At 50.1% G+C, this 24219-nt stretch overlaps 1 protein-coding gene across 27 annotated transcripts in view; it reads right to left on the bottom strand.

Moving 5' to 3' along the window:
- Positions 1 to 916: 916 nt before the first annotated feature.
- The window catches only part of LOC122387229 (zinc finger protein 391-like), an 80594-nt gene continuing 57291 nt past the window's right edge, over positions 917 to 24219 (bottom strand). For 10 of the 27 annotated variants that reach the window (XM_043377237.1, XM_043377233.1, XM_043377238.1 and 7 more), the window contains exons 4-6: positions 17673 to 17782; positions 16827 to 17125; positions 4672 to 5816 (exon numbers count right to left, since the gene is read on the bottom strand). In XM_043377237.1, coding sequence (XP_043233172.1) covers positions 5029 to 5816; positions 16827 to 17125; positions 17673 to 17782 — 1197 coding nt within the window. In that variant the 3' untranslated portion in view covers positions 4672 to 5028. Of the gene's footprint in view, positions 1953 to 4671; positions 5817 to 9090; positions 9901 to 16826; positions 17126 to 17672; positions 17783 to 24219 lie in introns of those variants that run through there. The other 17 variants (XM_043377245.1, XM_043377244.1, XM_043377247.1 and 14 more) reach the window with 4 other exon arrangements.

Genomic DNA, 24219 nt, shown 5'->3' with positions numbered 1-24219 from the left:
TGAAAGCCCGATTTCAGGTGTTTGACCTGACCTAGACCCGACCTGTGACCTCAAAATTCAACTTTAAAGTACTCATCTGAAGCGTCTCGTCGCGTTCTTTCGTTTGCCGCCTAGTGCGTTTCGCTGCGCCTATTGGTTCTCGAGTTATCGGCTGGGGGCGTTTAACGCCCCCCCCCCCCCAGCAAACGGTGGGTGGCGAAATACCCCAGCAACTGCAGGGTTAAAGCTATGCATAGATGACGAGCTTCTCACGTGTAGAGGCAGCTCATTTCATGCTCTAACTGCACGACTAAAAAAGCAGCGCCGACCGAACTCCGCGCGCGAGCGCGGTATCTCCAGCTGTCCATCATCGGTTGCCCTAGTGCTGCGCGCAGCTACATCAGAACGACTGACGATGCGCGAACACAGCAGTTCTGGCGCGTCTATGCCGTGAATGAACTTATACATAGCATAAAGGTCGCGTTCAGCAATCATGACGTCTATGGCGCGCCAGCCGAGGTCGCGAAGTACGCCCGACACCCTCTCGCGACTACCTAGGCCTGTCACTATTCGAACGGCGAAGTTGATACACTTCTGCAGCCTGCGCTTCTGGGTTTTGGTACAGCTGCCCCAAACACACATGCAGTACTGCATTTGGGGGAACACAAGTGCCTCAATCAACAGTTTTTTGGTGTGACGAGGTATGCGACGCTGCATTCTAGCGAGCCCGATCAACACAGAGTAGCAACGCCGCATGACCATAGACCAGTGGTGTTGGGGTGGGGTTAATCTTATGAAAACCGTTTTGTGGCCCAGAGGTGGCAGTCTACCTTAAAGGTGGGATGGTCATTGGTCACTTTAACAGGGGCGACTTGCCCATCATCCCCTCCACTACCATCGAGACCCAGACAAGTTATCCACCCCCATTGAGAGACCATTTTCTCTGTCTAATTGTATTTCAACCGATATTTGTTTTAAGAAAGGCACACTACAAAACACAGCTGTCTCACAAATCGACAGGATGTAGGTACCATCTGGTCACATTCCTGTGGCACACCATGTACAGTAGGTATGTGTATGATGACACGCGACAGGCGAAGGAACCGCACTGCGCAGGTGGAGCAGCCGTACGGCCGTACCCTGGTAGGTACAGAACTTCACCGAGCTTTCAACGGTACCAAACCACTGTGCCAGCTTTTCAGCGGTGTGGGTACGTCCGTGTACCGCCGACTCACCCATCAGCGCGTGCATGACATCGGTTATGTTAGGTCAGTGTTTGCGCTCTCTCGTGTGTGTACGGCGGTGGAGAGTCAGAGTAAACGGTCGAGCAAAGGACTTTCCACATATATCACAGCCGTACGGCCGCTCTCCCGTGTGTGTACGGCGGTGGTCGGTCAAATGACTCCCGTGAGAAAACGACTTACTACATATATCACATTGGTACGGCTGCTCTCCCGTGTGTGTACGGTGATGGGATGTCAGATGACCCAGCTGGGAAAACGACTTATCACAAATATCACAGCGGTAAGGCCGCTCTCCCGTGTGTGTGCGGTGATGGTTGTTCAGATTACATTGCTGAGAAAACGACTTCCCACAGATATCACAGCGATACGGCTGCTCTCCCGTGTGTGTACGGCGGTGGGCGGTCAGACTATACTGTACAGCAAACGTTTTGTTACATATATCGCAGCGGTACGGCCGCTCTCCCGTGTGTGTGCGGAGGTGGTTTGCTAGGTTCCATTGTAAAGAAAACGTTTTGTTACATGTATCACACCGGTACGGCCGCTTTGCTGCGTGTGAGCGGCCGTGGTCTGCCATATGTTTGGACTTGTCCGAGGAGGACTGAGATGACTTGCACTTCAATTTGCCGTTCCTGCCGATGTGACCGTGTTTATCCTTGACGTGCGTGTTCAGACGATCTTGTCCCCGACAGCTGAAGTCGCAGTAAGAACAACTGACCGCTGTCAGTCCACCTGGAAAACATGGCCAGACAGTTTGAGACAGCAAAAGCGTGAAGGTTGCTGAGCCCCTCCCCAGTGTACCATTTTAAATCGCAACACCGGAAAAGCTGTACCTATTTTTTCTTTTGTAATGGGAATAGCTATAAAATGTTTTTCATAGGCAACCTTACAAAAGCCACAACAATAAACCAAATGTTTCGGAAAACGACATTTGCCCGTATGAAAGAGGAAGCCGATGATATCCAAGTATCCAAGGTCTTAGTTTATTGGTTGACATTTTAGGTCACGTCAATGACCAAAAGTTCGGGATCTGTGTCATTGGATTTCTCGGGGTGCTATTCACAAATTTATTGTTAGTTGAGCTCACAGATAATGGCTCTTCATTCATTTAGGCCAGGTCAGGTCAGGTCACCAGTTCTCACGTCATCCACCCATGTCACGGAGGACTGTTCACGGGCCCTGTGTGCGGTCGGACCACACACAGCCTCCAAGCTCCGCCCACTGCGTCCCTACGTCAGCTTTCCGTCACCGCACACAGCACGGTACATAGAATACTGCACACAGCGACTGCTGTGGCTGGTCGGGTGGCCACAGCGGACCGTCCACCGCACGCAGCCGTGACGTGAGAACCGCCTACCCATCCCCTACCCCCACGCCTGCTGCACACACCGCACACACCGCACTCAGCAGTGTGCGGTGCCCGTGAACACCCCAGGTCAAGTTACGGTTCGTCTAGAAAACATTTCATCCACAAAAGAAACGAAATATATCGTTCGAAAGCTGACGGTGAGCTGATTTGAAAAATGTAATTTTATCAAAATCGTTCGATTGCCTTTTTCAAAATTGTGTTTTGTAAAAACGTATTAACTTTTTTATTCAACAGGCTGTCTCGGACATTCTTATAATCCTACGCATGTTTTTCGTGTTCCAGGCTTAACGTCAAAAGAACAATATGTAGCGAAACAAAATATTCTCAAATATCAATAAACGTCTCCCACAGCCGACAATGAGGCGCAATCATTCAACTCATTCTCAAGATGGACCAAAGTCAGCCACGCAGACACGTCAAAATGACCCTTATCGACTCGCAGACCCGGCACTCTCGGCCTATTTGGCCACTGAATGACGTTCGGCAGTCGCTCTACTAAACGGACGTCATATTTGTAAATTCAACGATTCAAGTCGATACTTGAGTTATTCAGGATAGGTGAGAATATTAATTATCACACATGCATCCTGGATAACTTTGATAGCGATTTGGATCGTTTAACTAACAAATATGACACCCGTTTAGTAGAACGAGAGCCGAACGTCAATTCCGTGACCGGGCGGGCGGGCCGAGAGCGCCGGGTCTGCTAGTCGATAATGGTCATTTCATGCTTCTGTGTGGCTAACTTTGATTCATCGTTACTCTGAGCTGTGTGATAGCGCCTTTTTGTTGGCTGTGGGAGACGCACAATAATATTTGAGAATATTTTTCCGCTACATATCCTTCTTTTGGCGTTCAACGTTCACTGGAACACGAAAAAAACATGTCTATGATTTCAAGAATGTCCGGGACGCGAGTTTCCTAAGTGTGGAACTATTCATACCGTCGCCCGTTCGAGTGACGTCATCAGTTGGCGCTGGCGGCTAGGTGCATGGATTGGCGGGTCCTTAAGTTGGCGAAGAGGCGGAGCCAGTTATCCTGCGTAAATATTTAGCCAGTCTTAATTTTAGCGAGTTCCCTAGTTAGGAAAAAAAGCAACTTGTTCTACGTGAATATATAACCGGTGTTATTTCAGTTATCGTTCGTGCATTCGCCCACCTTGGAAGCATATCTCCTACGAGGTGCTTGAGTTTTGACGGTGGGGTTTGTGCACTGCGTTTCGCTTCAGCATTGAGTAAATGTCTTCAGTATTACGGCTGGTGATACTGCCTGTCGGCGTTGAATGATGTTTAACACCAATAGGACACAGATTAGTAGGTAGTGCGGATTTATTATTAGCAGATCCATTAGCGAGATTATTAGCGGATTTATTATTTATTTTATTCGCAGGTAGTGCGGATCTATAGTGCGGATAGTGAGTGACGCCATCTGGACCGATACTGGAGATGGTAGCGCCACCTGCCGCCACTTAACTGCTCGCTACTTGTAACAATGCCTGGCTGGTGCTGTGTGCTGATTGTTTAAAGCGTAGTACCTTATGACGCACAATATAAGGTCACTTTGCAAAATTTGAGGAGCATGGACGAATTAATTTGTGAGACATTGACGCCTTAGTAATACGTAATTGTTCCAAACACAAGCTACGTATTAGATTTCAATGTATTGCTCAACTTCCCATAATAACACCAGGGGCGCTAGTGCCGCGCGCCGCTAGCCTATAATCGTGCAGCGATTGGTCGGCCGACTGTGAGCCATGACGTCACAGCCTGTAACGTCATCTCGGCGAAGCTTACGCCAATCAGAGAACTTAGGTATGGGCAGTTCCACACTTAGGAAACTCGCGTCCGGGACAGCCCGTTGAACAGAAAGTTGTAAAACGCAATTTTTTAAAAAGGCTGCTGAACGATTTTGAAATAGCTACATTTTTTGGAATCAGCTCACCGCCATCTTTCAAATGGTATATTTTGTTTACTTTGTGGATGTAATGACTTACTGACGAACCGTGCAGCGCGCGTGGAGCTGACCAAAAAGAAAGTCTCCTCAAAACACCGTGATCAGTTTTCCGCCAGCGATGACAGACCGTTTTCTCGATCCAATTGTATTGCAACCCATGCAGTTTCACCAGGTAGGTACACTACAAAATCAGCTGTGTCACAAATCAGCAGGATTGTACCATCTTGTCACGTTTCTGTAGCACACCGTGGGCCCGTATGTATATGATGACACGTGATAGGTGAAGGAACCGTACCGCGCAGGAGGGCAGTCGTAGCCCGTACGGCCGTTCCCTGGTACGGGCTTGGCCGAGCTTTCAACGGTATCGCACCACCTTTTCGGCGGTGTTGTGGGTACGTCTGTGTACCAGCGTCTGACCAATCAGCGCATGACATCGTTTATGTTCGGTCAGGTGTGCTTGACGTTTTGGCTCAGGTGTATATCAAACTACGGCCGCTCTACTGTGTGTGTGAGGCGGTGCCTGGTCAGATTACATTGATGGCGAAACGACTTCGCACATACATCACAGCGGTAAGGCCGCTCTCTCATGTGTGAGCGGCGGTGGCTTGTTAGATTCCATTGTCCAGGAAACGTTTTGTCACACACATCACAGCGGTACGGCCGCTCTCCCGTGTGTGTACGACGGTGGATGGCCAACTTTCTGTGCTCAGAAAACGACTTCGCACATATATTACAACGGTAAGAAGACCGCTCTCTCATGTGTGAGCGGCGGTGGCTTGTTAGATTCCACTGTCCAGCAAACGTTTTGTCACATATATCACAGCGGTACGGCCGCTCTCCCGTGTGTGTACGACGGTGGATGGCCAACTTACTGTGCGCAGAAAACGACTTTGCACATAAATCACAGGGGTAAGGCCGCTCTCTCGAGTGTGAGCGGCGGTGGATTGTTAGAGTCCATTGTCCGGCAAACGTTTTGTCGCATATTTCACAGCGGTACGGCCGCTCTCCCGTGTGTGTGCGGCGATGTTTATTCAAACTAAATCGAACAGCAAACGTTTTGTCACATATATCACAGCGGTACGGCCGCTCTCCCGTGTGTGTACGACGGTGGGCGGCCATGTGGTCGGATCTCTCCGTAGAGTACTGACACCATTCACACTTGAATTTGTCGTTCCTGCCGATGTGACCGTGTCTATCCTTGAGGTGCATGTTCAGACGATCTTGTCCCAGACAGCTGAACCCGCAATGAGGACAACCGACCGTTGGCAGTCCGCCTGGAAAACATGACGATAATGTTTGAAGACGGTAAAAACGTGAAGGTGCAGGTAAAATTGACCGTGCCGCTCTCCCGTGTGCCACTTGAAACCACAACACCACAAAGGCTGTCATGGGAAGAGCTAGGCTACAAAATGTTTTTTTTTCTCACAGACAATAATACAAAAGATACCTTTTACATTAACTACATATAGATATCATTCAGCCATAACCAAAACTTTGAACAAATTGGCTAAGATTTTGCGGCTAGTCTTTTGGATATAATATTGCATCAGTTAAAACATTTCGTATAGGCAAAAGATGCAAAAAAAAAGAAAAGGCAAGAGACAGACATATACCTAACTATGTATGGGTTTGCCGGGAAGATGACAAATCATTATCAGCACGAGTGTGGTAATCTGTTCACGAGGAACCAAAGGTCCCGAGTGAAAAGATGGCACGAGTGCTAATAATTTTTTATCTTCCCGGCAGACCCATGCATAATTTTATTTCTCACACACTATTATAGTCTGGCAAACCAAAGAAAGAACGGAGTTAAAGCGCCTCAATCACTTTGTACGTGTTTTTAGCACTTGAAATGTATGGCTTGGTGAAATTTGTGAAAAAGTTGTGAGGGAAAATATGCTCTTACAATATAAATGCACATGCATCAATGACCGAAGCACTTTAAATCCATTCTTTCTTACGTTTGCCAGACTATAATTGCTACAAAATCTTTAATTTTTTATTTCTATAAATTTAAAAACGGGTGATCTTGTCCCGGCGGGGCCGGGAAAAGATCAAGTGATCTTTTCCCGGGCGGGAAAATATTCTATTTCTGCCACGAACGGTTCATTACGATTTATCCTCGTGTCTTTGGCCAATGGATCTTTCGATTCGGTGTGTAAGAAATGCTGTTTTTTTTCGCACAATTCAGGGGGTGCGCTCCGGGCTTTTAACATTACGAGAAGTGGAGACACCTTCGCTAGCGCTATCAAAACCGTGAGCATTCTAAACAACAAATGCAGTGATCCCACCAATCAGCGTACGGTAGGTAATACTCGACGCTCATTGGCTGATAAGCCAGTGACGATTTTGGGGGCCAGAGCGTTAGAGGTAACCTATAGCAGCACGGGCCGTTCAGCCTAGGATTTCATTTTGACATTTAGACCAGTCTGATATAAACTAGAATCATTTATGAAAACTGCAATTCATTCTAGTAGTGGTCCGACAAGTCTTTTGGCTTTTTTGTGAGATGATTCGTTGTAAAATGAGTTATTAGATGCGTACTCATGCAAAATATGCCCCGTTACCATGACAACCTGAGTTTGTTTGGTCCCCAGAGTCGCGGTTACTAAATTCATTTTTGTCCCCAGTTTTTCGTCGGGAGTGTTCTACCTGGTTTACATAGCCTTGGCACAATTAAAGGGACCCTCCCACCTTAACATTAGATTTGAGTTGAGATAGCCAAAATGGGGTCCCTGGCTCACAATTACCGGTTTCGGCACTCACAACATCGAGAAATGCCTTAAATCGGAAATATTGAATTTCAAAATTGCAGCATTTTGATTCAGAGGGGCTAATGCATAGGTATACCCCTCTGAATGTGTGACGGCAGCGCAGATATCTAACGATTTTTAAATGTTTGACTAAAACGTTTTGTAGCACGCGGTGGTATATGCTGCTTTGCGCGCAACAAATGCCGCACTTTCAAATAAAGTCGCTATAGGAACAGCGGAGATCCCAAAAAGTAAACAAAAAAAAAGTCTAATATCTTGAAAACCGGTGAATATTTTTCGATGAAATTTGGTAGATATTCGTTTTTGCTCGTTCTGAACCGAGCGACATCACTTTCATGCCAATTCATTTACTTTTTTGAAGGTGGGAGGGTCCCTTTAATAAGGTCATTGCTGGTGAAAAAAGGCGGTCATTGCTCTTTACCTTCTGCATTTGTACTGTTTCCGTCCGTCCGTCCGTCCCCCGTCCCCCCACTCTCATCTCCTCTCTCTCTCTCTCTCTCTCTCTCTCTCTCTCTCTCTCTCTCTCTCTCTCTCTCTCTCTCTCTCTCTCTCTCTCTCTCTCTCTCTCTCTCTCTCTCTCTCTCTCTCTCTCTCTCTCTCTCTCTCTTCTTTTTCTCCGATTTTTAGTCGTTCAGCGTTTTCTCTACATGTACAGGTCTCGCGGGCTTTAGCGGTAGGTTTTGCAGCTAGAAAATTTAGTGTACTTCAGGCTATATCTTCGTCGTCTTAAGCTTTTAAAGGAAAAGGGCCACCTTTAACATGGGGATTGAAACTGAGATAGCCATCTTGTAGCCCGTGTCCGAAAACGTATCTGTCTACCTCCTTACGGCCGATTTCGGCCTCCATTCGTAGTTATCGGCAATTTTAAAAGAAAATACGCCAGGAATGCGTTCTTATCCCAGGAATGCGTTCTTATCCGACAATACAGCCACCCGCGGCGAGGCTTTGGTTTTTTACCAATCAGCTCCAACCAGCTCAGCTTTAACCAATCAGCTTATCTGACACAATCCGACGAGTCTGTCTTCTGAACGCTGATTGGCTTGAGTGTGACGTCATCGCTATGCCATCATACAGTAGGTGCCGTAGAGAGTATCAACATAGTACCAATATGTTAAATAGTTTTAAATACTTTTTCGCGAATTGTGCACTTCTGACACCAGTTTTAAAAAGAAAATGAAAAATAATAATGTCAAAATGAAAAACAACGATATCTTCATATTTCACGAAGGTGGCCCTTTTCCTTTAAGTGTTGAAGATGCGATCGACTTGTTGGTTCACAAGCCGGCCATTATCATGTAAAATGGCTTCATCGTAGATCGATTAGTTTCTGAGATCTAACCGGAAATGTAAAAGTGCAAAACCTACCGAGAGCCGTACATAGGTACTCAGATCTCACGTCATACACCGAGGTCCAGCGCGCGTGGAGCTGACAAAAGAAACTACCCTCAAACCAAGGCCGTATATAGGAGGTAGAATGGTTGTTGGTTTGTTTACATCGGTGACCTTGAAAAATAACGTCAGCGGTTGTCTGCCAATCTTCGCCAATATTTATCTTTGAGGATTTTAGCCTCTAATGCAGTTTGATATTATCCTATGTGCTCCCTTAGAGCCTAAAAAAAGATTATTTGCTGCACAGCAATGTCTTCAAAATCGACAAAACCTTGAAACCCTGCGACGTCATCAGTCTCCTGAGCCCTCCCTATGTGGTAGCATAGAACCGTAAGCCCCTGCCTCAAACCACTGTGATGAGTTTTCTGCCAACCATGACAGACCATTTCCTCCATCAAATTGTATTGCAAGCCATGTTTGTCTCATCAGGTATCCTACCAAACAAAGTTTTGTCACATATCAGCAGGATTGTACATCTTGTCACGTTTCTGTAGCACACCATGGGTCCGCATATGTATGATATTGATGGCAGGTGACAGGTGAAGGAACCGTACCGCGCAGCTGGAGCCGCCGTACGGCCGTTCCCTGGTACGGAGCTTGGCCGAGCTTTCAACGGTATCGCACCACATTTTCGGCGGTGTGGGCACGTCTGTGTACCAGCGTCTGACCCATCAGCATGCATGACATCGATTGTGTCGGGCCAGGGCTGATTGCCGATTAAACGTTTTGTCACATATGTCACAGCGGTACGGCCGCTCTCCCGTGTGTATACGGCGATGGGCGGTCAGATTACTTTTATGGGAAAACGACTTCGCACATATATCACAGCGGTACGGCCGCTCTCCCGTGTGTGAGCGGCGGTGGGTTATTAGAGTCCCTTGTACGGTAAACGTTTTGCCACATATATCACAGCGGTGCGGCCGCTCTCCCGTGTGTGTACGGCGGTGTTTAGTCAGAGTACAGTGTACAGCAAACGCTTTGTCACATATATCACAGCGGTAAGGCCGCTCTCCTGTGTGTGTACGGAGGTGTAGTGTCATATAGTCAGATTTGTGCGTTGTGTACTGACACCATTCACACTTCAATTTGCCGTTCCTGCCTATGTGGCCGTGTTTCTTCTTCACGTGAATGTTCAGAAGATCTTGTCCCCGACAGCTGAAGTCGCAGTAAGGACAACTGACCGTTGCTAGTCCGCCTGGAAAACATGACGATAATGTTTGAATAATGTTAAAACATGAGGGCATTAATTTGATGTGGCAGCACCACTTCAAGTGACTCAGCACCGGAAACGCAGACAAAGAACTATTCAACTTAGTCCATTTCTACACAATGACAAAACAAATGCTGCAAAAATATACCAAAGGTTTCGGATAGCGAAGTGTTTTTGTCAGTCCTCTATATCTTTCATATAATATCTACATTGATAAAATAGATATGAACAATGTTCATGCGGCTCTGTCGCTTGCTTCGCGTCGCTAACGGACATTATTTCATAGCCAGTCAATCTCACGATACATTAATGTTGGACCCGTCCCGATCGGCTGCCTGGTTGCTGAGATATGGGGCCGAAGCCACACCCGTGTCAACGTTGCGGCGAAGTTTGAGGGTATGAGTGGAAATTCAAAACGATACACCCGCCGCACTGAAGTGCCCACGAGCGATACTCATGCGTTTCATTGCCCGCCGACTGCTATTAGGTTGTTGTTGTTGTTGTTGTTGTTGTTGTTGTTGTTGTTGTTGTTATTGTTGTTGTTGTTGACTCCACTCGGCCCCGGTTTACCGGGTTGTAGTCGTTCGACTCTGGTGGGTGGAAAGCCGGCAGCCAAGGCTGCAACCACGTCGTCCTTTCTCATGTCGGTGGGGCGTCCGTATATGTTGCCCAGTGCGTGGAGGCAGGCCCCGCATAGGCACAGCCAGCGCAGCAAGACATACTGCAAGGTATCCGCCTCCTTTCCACGCACCAGGCACCGGGCGGCCAGGCAGTCGATGTCCGCACAGCTGGGGCAGGTGGGGGTCCGTGGTCAGCCGGCGGCCGATGCGGGGGGGGGATACTCGGCCGACGCACTCCGGTAGCTGGTGGATGTCCACCGCTGCCTCCCGGCTGTCCAGCAGTACCGGCGCGGGCAGGGTCTGATCCGGGAAGATGCAGCGGTACCAGCCACCGGGCCAGCTCTCTTGCCATGAGCGTCGCATGGCCCTGGCGGCGGCGCGGGTAATGCTTCTGACATCCAGGGGGCACTGGTCTGATCAAGCTCGGCGACCTCCTTTGCCAGAGCGTCGGCCCGCTCGTTGCCCGGCAGATCGCAAGGGGCTGGGACCCACTGGAGGTGAAGTCGCCGGCCGCGGTCGGCCAGCTGCAGTAGGAGCCGCCAGATGCTATCTCCTAGCTGGCTCGCTTGCGCCGCCGGTCCCACGTCCACCGTCTGTAGTGCAATGTCCCAAAATTTGTCGATTTGGGTGGGAAACGACATCCAATTGAAATTCATTTTCCACTCTCACCAGCAAATTTTAAGAACAATTTTCCACTCCCAACCAAGAAAACCTAGATTGTTTACCTATAGAAAGAGCAGTTGTGTGGATGCCCGGTTTAGCATCAAACATTCTACACCCTAGAATAGAATGCCTGCTTTATGCCGTTTCTCACTCTTTCTGGATCTAATCGAATCAGCAGTTTTCCACTCTCTTCCCTCTTTTTGGTGGGGAATTTTCCCCTCTAACACCCAAGACAAAACTCAATTTTGGCACACTGCTGTAGTGCCGCCCTGGAGTCAAGGTAAACGATGGTGGTGTTCGCGTTCGGGTGGTGTCCTTGCCCGGTGGGGGTTCCATTGCAGCTACCTCCTCCAGGGCGGCTCGTAGTGCCACCAGCTCTGGTGCTGGAGCAGAGGACGCCGGCGGGGGTCCTGACCGAGCGCTCGATCCCGTCCGGGAGGACGGTCAGTGTCGCAGGAGATGGATACCTCCTCTCGTGAGGTCCGCAGAGGAAGCAGCGCGGCGACGATAAAATCAACCGGAGGGGTGGCGACGCCCACCCAGGGCGGCCGCAGCGTCTGCCTGCCAAAATCGCGCCATCACGAGGTATTGCGGAGTCGGCTGGGGACGGTGGCCCCAGCAAGTTCCCGGAATGGGTCCCCGACGGGCAGTGCGGAGGCGCGCGCCAGCATCCTCGTCGCGAGGGTGGCGCGGCGCACATGCGCAGTTAGTATACCGGCCTCCGCCAAGAGGGCGTGTGTCGGCGTCGACCTGGGGCATCCGGTTACGGCGCGGGCCGCTACGCGCAGCTCCCGGTCCACCAGCAGTCAGCACAAGGCGGGAGCGGGACGCCGCGGGGAGCCATGCGGCCGCCGCATGCTCGATGGCGCCGCGGGCGTAGCTGTTGGCCAACGCGCGCAGGTGGTGCTCTATGAGTCCCCACGAGTGGCCGATGAGCTTCCGCAGTTGGGCGGTGCGGGGACGAGCCTTCCGCTCGAGGTTCGCGCAGTGCTCTCCAACGTGGAGGAGCCAATCGAGCATGTCCCCCAGCAGCTTGGCGGTGGGGGTCACTCGGACAGGTACGCTGGACACCTTGATGGCGGCGTCTTTGACGTCACGGCTCCACTGTGAGAGCACCATGATCTGGGTCCTCTGGCTCTCGATCATCATCTGTTCACGTATCGCCCATCTTGTCAGGAGGTCCACATAGTCTTGAGCCGCGGATAGAGCTGCCTGGATTGTCGCACCGGCGCTGAGGGTGGCAGTGTTATCGAAGCACATGAAGATGGCCGTTCGAGGGGCGTGGCGGAGGTGGGCGATGAGGTCAGCCGACCAAAGTGTGTAGAGGGTGGGGGGGGGGAACCGAGGCCTGGGGAGGTCTGCTCTTAACCCGCGCCGTGGTGGGGTCTGTTTATAACGCGTTCTGGAGGGGGGGGGGCTATTTTTTGCCCCTCCCCCTCCCTCGTAGGTATCTCCGAAACTGCTGGACAGATCCGCAAAATTCAAAGGGCGTTCGAAAGCCCTCTCAAATTTGTCGAAGGAAATCAAATTTCGAACCGAACGACGTATTGATGTTTCGTATTGCTGTATTCAGTGGCGGATCCAGGGGGGGGGTCAAAATGGGCATTTGCCCCCCCCCCCCAAACGGGATAATTTTAACATTACGCCTATGGACGATGCATGGAAAGAATCGATAAATTATTATGGTTTGCCCCCCCCCCCCCAAATAAAACTCTGAGCTGGATCCGCCTCTGACTGTATTTTAGTGTCTCGTGTGACTTGGCTGAAGAAGGGAGCCGAAGTGCTCTCGAAAGCTCTCAATAAAACTATAAAGCTGGTGTCAAAACAACTTTTTTGCACATTAATTATGTCCCAGCTGAATAACAACATATACAACTAGTCTCCCTCGTGCTTTTTGCTTGTTCCAGCCGTCTTGGACCGTCTGTAGTAACCTGGCCAGGTTGTCCTCTGCTGCAAGGCCGCAGCGGAATCCCACCTGCTCTGTGGGAATCAGGCGATGGAGGTTGCACAGGTGCGTTAGCCGCGCCACCACCATCCGCTCGGCCAGCTTCGCTACGGAGCTGGTGAGGGTGACGAGGCGGTAGCTGGATGCCTCGGGGGGGGGGGGGGGGGGCGCCCGGACTACAGTGGTCATCGGCGAGCTGGATGCCTCCTTCGGGTCCTTCCCGCCATTTCAATTTGGGATTATGACAGCTCTCCCCCAATCCGCAGGGATCTCGGCTAGTGCCCAGCTCTTGTTGGCGAGTTGGAGCAGCCCGTCCCTGGCTCGGGGGCCCAGGTGCTGTAGGTGCTCCGCGCACACTCCATCCGGGCCCGGGGCCTTCTTGGGCTTCAGCTTCTGGAGCTGGGCGTCGAGCTCCGCGGCGAAGAAGGGCTGGCAGGCGTCAGTCCTCTGGTTCTGGCAGGTGCAGGGGGCGCGCCTGCGGCTCTTCAGCTCCGCCTTAGTGAGCATGTTCCATTTCTTCCGTCTCACGTGCTAGCTGACGGGCCTGAGGTGTCCCCACACCGTCCACCTTGGGAAGGCGACACTCAACGAACGGCACTGTTTTTAGGTCGAACGAACTTTTACTACGAACGAACGCACTACAGTGAACGAACTTTTACAAAAAATTGCATTGCGGCGAAAATTGACTCGTGGTTCAGAAGATAAGTGCTTAAAAAAGCAAGTCAGTTCTCCCAAACCAATGAGTAAATCTGGGATAGAACTGAATGCTCTTTTAAACTGTAAGTTTCATGGACCTAAATGATTAAGCAGAAAACTCGGTGTGATGTGCGACGTGCTCAAACACCCGCTAATCAAACGATTAATACCACTAAGACCCGAGTCAATAAGCTGCATATCATTATATCAATGACAGATGTGGAATATTTATCTGGAAAACCGGAGTAAGTTCCAATCGTTACGAATTACGATTTTTCGTCAGCAATGGAAATAGAAAAAAACGTCAAAAATCACATATCCCAATATAAGCAACACCCCTCGCGTACGTAGCACGTGCCACTCACCGAACCACATACCATCCAAAAGGCTAATTAATAATCATCTACACATCAGCGTTCGGCCCAGGTCGATCGGACGCCACATTCCCGATTTATCGCCACGGCAAGCGACCCTCGCCGCCCACTTTTCGACGTTCCGACAAATTTCGACCGCAATATTCCCATGTTGAGTATATGGAGAATTCGGCGCTTTTCAGCGCGTGCAAGTACCAGCCCTACCCCCATGACTCACACAAACCGCGTGTCCGTGACGTCATCAACACGCCATGAATCATCAAACACCCCGCTCGACCCCACCGTGAGACCTGCGCACGACGGCCAAGCACACTGACACCTCTGCACCGGTACAAACAGACAGAAACACATACAGAGTTTCCTTTCACAAAAAGTATAGTAGATCGTAAGGGAGCACTTACAACATTTAACAGATTGGCTTTGGGTAATTTTTGGCGCTTGTCTTTTGGTAACTATACGTACGTTATCAATGCTGACCATTAATAGTTATTTTCTACTGGCATGGAAAATCATACTGCAATGCGGCAAAACTTGAATTGGTAGTAGCACAGAGAACAGTAGTATTGTACTATTGTTATCTGTGGTAATATCGTTGTAATTGTTGTATATTTTTGTTGTTTATTTTTGCAGCATTTCCATTGTCGTTCTCTGTGACAAAAAGGCTGTCACATCTATTTGCTACAACTGTGCTGGTCCTGTCTGTCTGTCTGTCTGTCTGTCTGTCTGTCATAGGCAACGAATCGTCAAAATGCCTGAGTGCTTTTTCTTTCGGCACCTGAAGCCTCAGGGTCATATGTGAGGCCATTGGAAGTCAGGTCAGATGTGACCCCAACTCCTCATAGGAACCCGTGTAGGACCTCAGAAGTTTTTTATTTTCTGTGAGAGGCCAGCAAAGGCGCTCAGAGATTTGGGTGGGCTCTAAGAGATCTGCTGCGCGGACCCTCGGACAACTGCGCAATATTGGTCCTCTGAGGTTCACGTGGGCCCTCAGAACCTGACGTAGTACCCTTTGTTCAGCCCTCAAAGATGGCTGACGAGGCCCTCAAAGATATGTGGGTGGTGGGTCTTCAGAGACAGAGAGGGAGTAGGTCATTATTGTTTGTTTGTTGGGGGTTAGGGGCGCGCCGACTGCGAGGTCATTTTGCGCCCATAACAGAGATTTTAAATACGTCTTTAATTACTTACTTATTTACGTTTTATGCTTAGGAAAGGAAAGTAACGGCGAATTTGGCTGCACGGATAAAGGAAAATATGCTACCGTTATGGATCCAGCGCGAATTATCTGAGAGAAGGTCTAAGAGAGTCACTGTGGGCGCAGGGACACCCGGAAGAAAACTTAACTCTTAAAAGTTAGAAGGGCCGAAGGGCCAGTGAAGGCCCCCTAAGCCCATGGAGGAGGATGGTAAGGGTGCTCCCTGCGACACCCTTGGCTACGCCACCCGCCCCCGCAGACGCCAATGACAACTGACTAATTACAAATAACACTATAACTAATGACGCTGGCAGGCCAGGTTGCCAAAGCCCACCGATGTTTAACACACGAACACTACACTGATTGCCCACCAGTTGGCACACGGTGACTATGAGGTGATGTCGATGAGCTATGAGCGGCAGTGAATGTTAGCTGACCTGCATCGCCTTCATGGGCGCAGGACTGTACCCGTTATCAGTTCTGACAGACACCAGCTCAGGAAGGTGATTAGGACAGTGCACATACAGGGTGTCCGGAAATTAGTTGCCCCTTCATCAGGTCGCCGCCATAATTAATGAACAAAGAGCCCCCGGTCATAGTTTATTTAGCGATTTATCCCCTGCCCTGTCCTACCCATTCCCTCACCCGCTTTGGCATTCCATAGATCAACATGTCCAGAGTATCCGCGCTGATGTTCAGCCACACCTATCACAGGTTCCTGTAAAGTCCGTGTTCTGTGGGAGCTGGTTCAATCTTGATGAGCTCCTCCTTCATGATTCTCCATGGGTTTTCGATTGGAATTAGGACAGAGGATTTTATTTGAGTTCCTACTTTATTTCAGTCTTCACCATAACTTCAGCGCGATGACGCTTTGTCAAAGAGAATCTTTCGTCATAGTAGACACCACGTTCAGGTGCGAGTTACGCCTGCCAAACACTGGCCCCTGGCGCCTCGCAAGTGTCAAGGTCAGGCGACCAGGTTAGGTCATGTGACTAACGAACAGCTGTGGATAGCCTGAGGCACGCTCTTAGTAAATTTTCAACAATTCTTAAAGCGCACGGTGGTATTATAGCTGAATGAACAAGGGGCAAATAATTTCCGGACACCCTGTACAATAAACAGTTACATACCGCCGCAGTCAGGACAGCACACATGACCAGGGCTGCGAAATCGGAGTTGGAGACGGCGACAGAGTCGGTTGGAGTCGACAGTTGTGACTGGAGTCGGAGTCGATTTTGGAAACTGGAGCCAGAGTCTGAGTCACCGAAAATCCGTAAACTCCGCAACCCTGCCAGGTTTGCGGAGTCGCAGTCGGAGTTGGCTTACAAGCAAGATTCAGAGTCGGAGTCACCGAAAATCCATCGACACCGCAGCCCTGCACATGACGGCAGTCCCCGCGGCGCACCGGCCCCGGTACTTACCGACCAGTCGCTCCACATCGTCGACTAGACGGCCGAGCCTGCCCTGCTCGGCCTCCAGCCGACTTCGCAGCTCGGCGTTCTCCGAGCGCAGGATGCCAATGATGGACTTCAGAGCCGCCGGCGGCTTGTTGGCCAACTCGGTCATGTCGGAACTGCCAGCGTCGGGAACGGGAGAGGTGCCCCGCGGAGCGTCGTCGACGCACTGGAAGTCGTCGTAGCGTTTTGGCCGTTTGATGCCGCGGGAGGCGCGTCCTTTGGCCGAGCGGGAGGGAGAGGCCGGCGCCGCCTTCTGTGAGGTCCTGGCGGCGAGCGCATGAAGCACTGTCACCGACAGTCACATACCGACAGCCGGGCACTGTCACCTACAGTTACACACCGACAGCCGGGCACTGTCACCGACAATTTCATGGACTGTAAGCCCGCTGGCGCCATATCACAACAGTGCAGGTGTCTTTCTCCATATGGTCAAAGCCAATGAAAAGATAAGAGCGCAAAGACAAATGAGTTAGCAGGCAGGATATACGAATTCATATTAGACAATCAGAAATATCGCCTGTATGCACCCTACGCGAAAAAGGCCAGAATGTCTAAGATCATCTGCATGTTTGTCTCTGTCGAATTATCTGTCAAGCATCTCTGACTGTGTACCTCTGTCGACAGTTACCAAAAATATCACTTCACCGACTGCGTATACTTTCGATTTATCCCGTCATACTCGTGTATCACACCAGATAGAATCTGATATACTTCCATCCCAGTTATGAAAAGAATGATTCGATAGGCAGCCCACGTCGGTTGGCCACCGAAGTGCCACACTTTGTCGGCGCTGACGCGAGGAGAACTTACTTGTCCAGTCGCCTGTCGGGGACTGCCGTCGGCCGCAGCCGCCGGTCGGAGAGTCGGAGTGGGCCACCCGTGTCACCGTCCGAGCCGCCACAGTTGGGTACCACCAACGGCTGGAGACGTGTGTTAGGGTCAGGGGGCAGGTCGCAGTACACCAGTCAGGGGGCAGGTCACAGTAAACCAGTCAGGGGGTAGGTCACAGTACACCAGCCAGGGGGCAGGTCACATCCAACCTCACACGTGACTAGTGACTGTGACGGATAAACGCCTATCACAGCCTGGTTTGGAAGTGAGGCTTCAGGGCGCCGACTGTTACTGAGGTGACCTTCCGCCCATCACAGCAGAACGTCACAGCTTGTCACTTACCGGGGTTACATGAGCGATCCGTTCCAAATACGCACTACGCTAATGCGCATCAGCTCCCCACAAACGGATCTACGGCACCGGTTACATGAGACTAATTCGTTTTATCTACGTCAAACGGATCTTGTTTGGCTCACCCGGGCTGACTCCTCGACGGCCGGTAATTCGTATCACAAACGGAATAGGATTAGCGTACAATCATGGCGCAGTTGCGGCATTTACCGGGACGACTCAGCTAAATTTTAAATACTTATATCATTTGATAGGCTCAAAAACATTTAAAATTAACATGAAATCAAAAAATGAAAACAAAGTTTTCTTGTTTTAAGTCAGTGGGCACTGATTCGCCATGCAGCGACAGCAGGGTGGTCAGAAAAAATTATCTATAAAAATATTTCATTCATTTTATTTCACATGCAAAGACTAAACCAAAATACCAACATTTTTTTTTGCTATTTTCTACGAGGCAGCCAATAAAAAAATGCTTAGTATTTTGCATTTTGACGCTTCCAGTCAGCAAAGAATAGTCCTTGTGAAATACGGCCCGAATCGTGTGCCTCGGACGTTTCGGTTACATGAGCGATCCGTTCCAAATACGCACTACGCTAATTCGCATCAGCTCCCCAAGAACGCATTCAGTGCACCGACTACATGAGCAAAAATTCGTATCAGTGACGTCAAACGGATCTAGTTTGGCTCTCGGCCCGATGCGCATTACAAACGGAATAGCATACAAATGTGGCGCACTTCCGTAGCAATAGAGGTGACTGAATTAAAAACTCAATATCTTATGTCTTTTTTGCATTTAATCTGCTCAAAACATTCTCAATTAACTTAACAAAAAAAAGTTAAACATAAAGTTGTCTTGCTTCGACTCATTGAGCACTTGCCTCTCTTGATTTGTCCTAGTGCTGTCAGAAAAATGTTTCAACTGAAAGTACTTTGATATTTTCTTTTTGGTTTTCACTCTATTTATTTGTGAAAACTTGACAAAATACCGACATATTTTTTCAATTATTATTTCAAAAGAAGCAAATGAAAAAATACCCATTATTTTGCATTTTAATGTTTCTTTTTGGAAAGAAATAGTTCCTGTAATACGTATCTTGGTCCAATTCGCTTCTAAGCCTCTTTCCCTGCGGATTTTGTTCGGACCGCCGATTCGTATTAGCAGGTGGATACATGAGTCGGTAGTACGCTCCTGATTCGCATTAGCGGTGGATCCGATCGTGATACGCATTTGCTTTGCTCATGTAACCGCGGATCGGATCACCGATTTGTACTAGCAGGTGGCTACATGAGTCGGTAATGCGTTCCTAATTCGAATTAGCGGCTAAATACGTATTTACTGTGTTCATGTAACCCCGATCAGTGGGATTAGAAGTTAGGCCTCGGCCGTTAACATCAGTCAGCTGAGTGGCAGTCAGCTGCCAAAGCAGACCAGCTGTCAGACTCGAACCGCGCGCACTCGGGTGTTGTTCGCATCCAACCAACTGGTCACTGGTACAGTCCACAGCAGAAGTAATGTGCGGTTTCCGTCATGGGTATGTTCCGCTTCTGAATCTTAGGAACGATTAGCCAGACTACAATTAAACTTTGAATGTAGTTTACATGTATCGTCACCCTTGCAGCAGCTGCAACTTTGTCTATTGACGTCTTCTTTTCGGTCACTCTGCATTAAAAAATCGTCAGTCAAAGCCATCCGTTGAGATTGATAAAACCGCAGATTACTTTAGCGATAGGCTGTACCTTTATCTCGTCGTCAGCACTCTGTAATGTAACGTGGCGCCCCTCGTGCTTCTTGGTGTTGTTGAAGCAGACTCGGTTCCGAAGAAAACTCAGGTGTCGGTTGTTTCTTCTATTTAGCCATAGCCGAGCAGGGGACACGCTAGCGTTACGACCCGGTGGATCTTGCGCCGCCCGTCTCGGGAGTGAAAAAGTGGAGAGTGAATCCGGGGCAGATGTTACAATACCTCCCCCACCCCTTATAAGCAAAGCAATTTACGCGAAATTGCGTCGAAGCCGGAGCCTGAAGGGCACAGGATTAGCGTAAAACAGGCGCCAGGAAACTTAATCTAACGCGAGAATAACATACAGTAGAATACATTGAGCGAGTACAGAAACAAAACACACGCGGAACACTATCATGGTATCTACAGGGTGGGGCAGAAAGATTTACCTGTTTGTTTTCGGTCAATAACTCAATAAGTTATAAACGGATTTTGATAAAATTTTGCATGCAGCTTCCTAACTGACTCATGTATCAACATTATGATCCTTTTGCATTTTGTAATATCTGTTGGCGAGCTATAGCGAAGATGACTAAGAGAGCCCAAATTGCGGCGCTGAAGTAGGTTGGCCATAGCTCCTGAAGCGTTGCCAAACAGCTCGGTGTTGCCGTAAAAACTGTTTGCAATGTTATTAAATGACTTAAAAAGACAGCCTTAGTGTCGACGAAGTCCATGCCAGGCAGAACAAGGGATATCTGCTTCAAAAAGCTGGTAAATATCGTGCACAAGAGGGTGTTTCAAGTTCTAGGCGAAGCATGCGCAAACCGCCAAGGGATCTCGGTGTTTCGCCAAGAACCGCCTGGAGAATCATAAACGACGGCTTGGGCTTCATGTCATACAGTGTGCAACATCGGCACCTAATTTCGGCGGGATCCAGGGAAAAGCGGCTACACAGGACCCAAAAGACATTGGAAGAGATGAGGAGCGCCGGTAACAAGGCATTCTTCTGGTCCAATGACAACATTTTCATGCTTGAGCCCCAGAGACACTCCCAAAGCGTCAGATTTTTGGCAGATGGTCCATCCAGCATTGATCCTGCTATTCGCACCATTTTTCGTCGCCAGCAGCTTGCTGGTGTCTTGGGTTGGGCTGCCGTCGCATCCGACGGCTCAAAAGGAACCTTGGTCTTCATCAAGGAGGCTGTAAAAGGTAATTTACAGGTTTAAGTCCATCTGCTGGAGAAACACGCTTTGCCTTGGGTCACTCAGTCGTTCCGAGACGGATACGTCTTCGTCCAGGACGGTGCGCCGCCGCAAACGGCCAACATCGCTCAACCGTGGTGGGAGACCCACATGCCTGGGTTCTGGGACAAAGACATTCGGCCATCATCAAGTCCAGACCTGAACCCGATGGACTTCGCAATCTGGACCATCTTGGAGAGGAGGGTGTGTGCAGCGGCACACAGCAGAATCGCCGCCCTGAAGCTGGCCCTCGAGACGGCACCGTCGAATCTTGGCGGGGACACCGTGCGGCGCTCGTGCCCCTCCGCAGAGGAACGTTTCGAGGCAGTGGTGAAGGACAAAGGTGACCCTATGGAGTCATAATGCCGTCGCTGAGATGTGTACATGTTACTGCATGTTACTGCGGTCAGTCTGCGACTGACCGCCGCCAGGTCAGGTCACGCGAGCGAGCGCTCCGCTGTACAGTGACCGGTCGCGAGTCGGCTGTGGCGTGTGGTCGGTTTGAGCCGCCAGAGAGTGAAGGTGATAGGTGTCTGAGTGATCACCGGCGGCAGCGAGTGACCAAACTCTTGATCAGCGATGGATGCTAGCACGCTGAAGAAAACAGTGCTGGAGTGTTTGAAGGACGGGGAACTGCGCGGAGAGTTCCAGTCGCTTATCCAGGAAATGGTGACCGGAGCTGTGGCTGAGGCGATGGCCGCTCGAGACACGGAGATCGCCGAGCTCAAGGACCAGCTGAAGCGCACCACGGACCAACTAAACGACCTGGAGCAGTACTCCCGACGCCTCTGCGTAAACATAACAGGAGTACCAGAGACGAACGGGGAATCGACGGATCAAATTGTCACGGACCTAGCCAAGATGGCTGGTGTTGCCGTCACTCCGAGCGACATTGATCGTTCACATCGCATCGGTAAGCTCAGTGATGGGAAGAGTAGACCAATCATTGTCCGGTTTACGAACTTCACCAAGCGACAGGAATTCTACAACGCCCGGAGAGAGCTGCGGAAGCCGCGACCTGTCCGCGGATCCACAGTGTCTGCAGAAACGGCCGGCAAAACCTTTGTCTCAGACAACCTCACGAAGCTAAACCAGCACACGATGTACGTTGCCCGTAACATGAAAAAGGAGGGCAAGTTACACTCCGCCTGGACCGACGTGGGCAAGATGAAGGTTCGGGTGAAGGAGGGAGGCCAAACGAAGATAATCAGGTCGCTTGAGGATCTTTACGCAGTTGCCGACCCAGCTCGCCAGCCTGGGGCCGCCCCTGCCGAGTCCAGCAGCGGCGCCCGAGAGAGCTCCCGTGGCGCATCGGGTCGGGGCAGGAGCGTGCGCGGTGGTAGAGCCGCCCAGTAGCGCCCTCCGATAGCGCGGCCCGCCCCACGCCGAGACGCTTGGCGCCGCCCCTGCGCTGCGGTGCAGCTGTCCTGGTCAATTCCGCGGCGTCTCGGACATGGTCTCTGCTCGACCTGGCCACGCGTTATCTGTCTGCGGATCTTCCCACCCACTCGACTCCGGCGGTGTGACTCAGTGAACTCTGTTGACCTGAGCTCTCCAGCTCGCCGTTTGGTCCAACCGGGACTGGGCTCAGTGCTGTCAGAGTGACTGTAATCAGCCACAGACATACTACAGCGATCGGCGCAGCAAATCAGTAGCAGCTGTCAGTGCTGTGCCGAGCTCGGCGTTCACTGCTGTCGCCCCCCACTGACAGGAGCTACCTGTGCCCGGCGAGCCACCGTAGTCGCGCCCACAGACAGTAGCCCGACCGCGACTGCGCCGTCTCGGGAGGGAAAGAGGACTCGGGGATCGCGGCGGGTACCTGGGAGAGAGGGCCAAAACGAGGGCGGGGAGGGGGAGGGAGGGTGTGGAAGGGTGTTGTGGGCTGGGAACTGGGAGTGGGTGTGGGACGGTGGGCCGCTGCTGGTGTTTTATACAGTTTGTTTGCTTTTGTTTGCCTATCATGTGATAGCCTGTCTTTCTCAGTTGCACAGGCATATTATTTTTCTTTATTTTATTTTTATTCCTTGTTTGCAATCATGTGTTTGCCTGTTTCTGTCTGAGGTTAAATTGTTGGAGTTTATTGAATTTTCATAAAGTAGAGTCGGCATATATTTATTTTTGTTTGTACATTGCCAAGTTGAATGAATTGAACCATTTGCACTTAGCTGATCCATACATACATGTTCGTTTTTCACTTGTCACTCGCTGTCGCCGCCTATCGTTTACCAGCATGTGCTGTGTTGCAGTAGCCGCCGCCGTTCGGCCCGGGGTGCCCGTCTGCCGCGCTGCCTTCCCGCCCGACTCGGCACCAGTGGTGGTGACCAGCAGCCGGCCGCTCTCATCGTCCAGACCAGACTCTCTCGGCTCTACTCCGGCGCAGGCTTGTGCACCTCCAGCCGCTCACAGTCCCAACATCCCTCTCATCATCCTTCGAGAACCTTACAGAATGCCCTTTGCACAATCACCCATAAGATTACAATTAATAACTTTAGCCCAGCCCGCCAGTCATGGCGTGTTCCCCACATTGACACTAACGAACTCGCAATGGTCACTATACAACCTTTACAAGAACATTAGAATTATGCTAGTCATTGGCGGCGTTGAAACAAACCCTGGACCAGAATTGTTTGACCACCTCAACATTGCTCACATAAATATAAACAGTATCACTGCAGGGGATAAAAAACACGAGCTTATGCAATTTGTAAGCATGAATAGTATAATGTTATGCGCTCTTACCGAAACAAAACTTGATGATACGGTTTCTCCTTCGTTATACCAGCTCGATAATTACCATGCCCCTTTCGTTCGACACAGAGATAGAAATGGCGGAGGAGTTGCGTTATATGCTCACGCTTCGTTACCGATAAAGAGACTTAGGGAGCTAGAGATCGGAGACGAAGAATGGATCTGGGCCAAAGTCTCGGTGCATAAACTTAGCTTGGTAATATGTTGCATATACTTACCACCAAATCAAACAACAGCCAGGTTACAACTGTTTATTGAGCGAATGACTGAAAGCGTTTCACTTGCACAGACCCACTCACCCACAGCTATAATGATATTAGGGGATTTCAACGCTGGAAATATATATCTAAATAGTACTGAACACAAGCATAGCGGCATCACAAACTTTGATCGCCAGCTCAACGACACTTTCAACATGCTAGACATGAAGCAACTCATATCACAGCCAACACGCATAACTGACAACGT

The sequence above is a fragment of the Amphibalanus amphitrite genome, unplaced genomic scaffold (genome assembly GCF_019059575.1).
Source record: "Amphibalanus amphitrite isolate SeventyFive unplaced genomic scaffold, NRLGWU_Aamphi_draft 000278F_arrow, whole genome shotgun sequence".
NCBI classification, from domain to species: Eukaryota; Metazoa; Arthropoda; class Thecostraca; order Balanomorpha; family Balanidae; genus Amphibalanus; species Amphibalanus amphitrite.
This window is presented reverse-complemented; position numbering and strand designations above follow the sequence as displayed.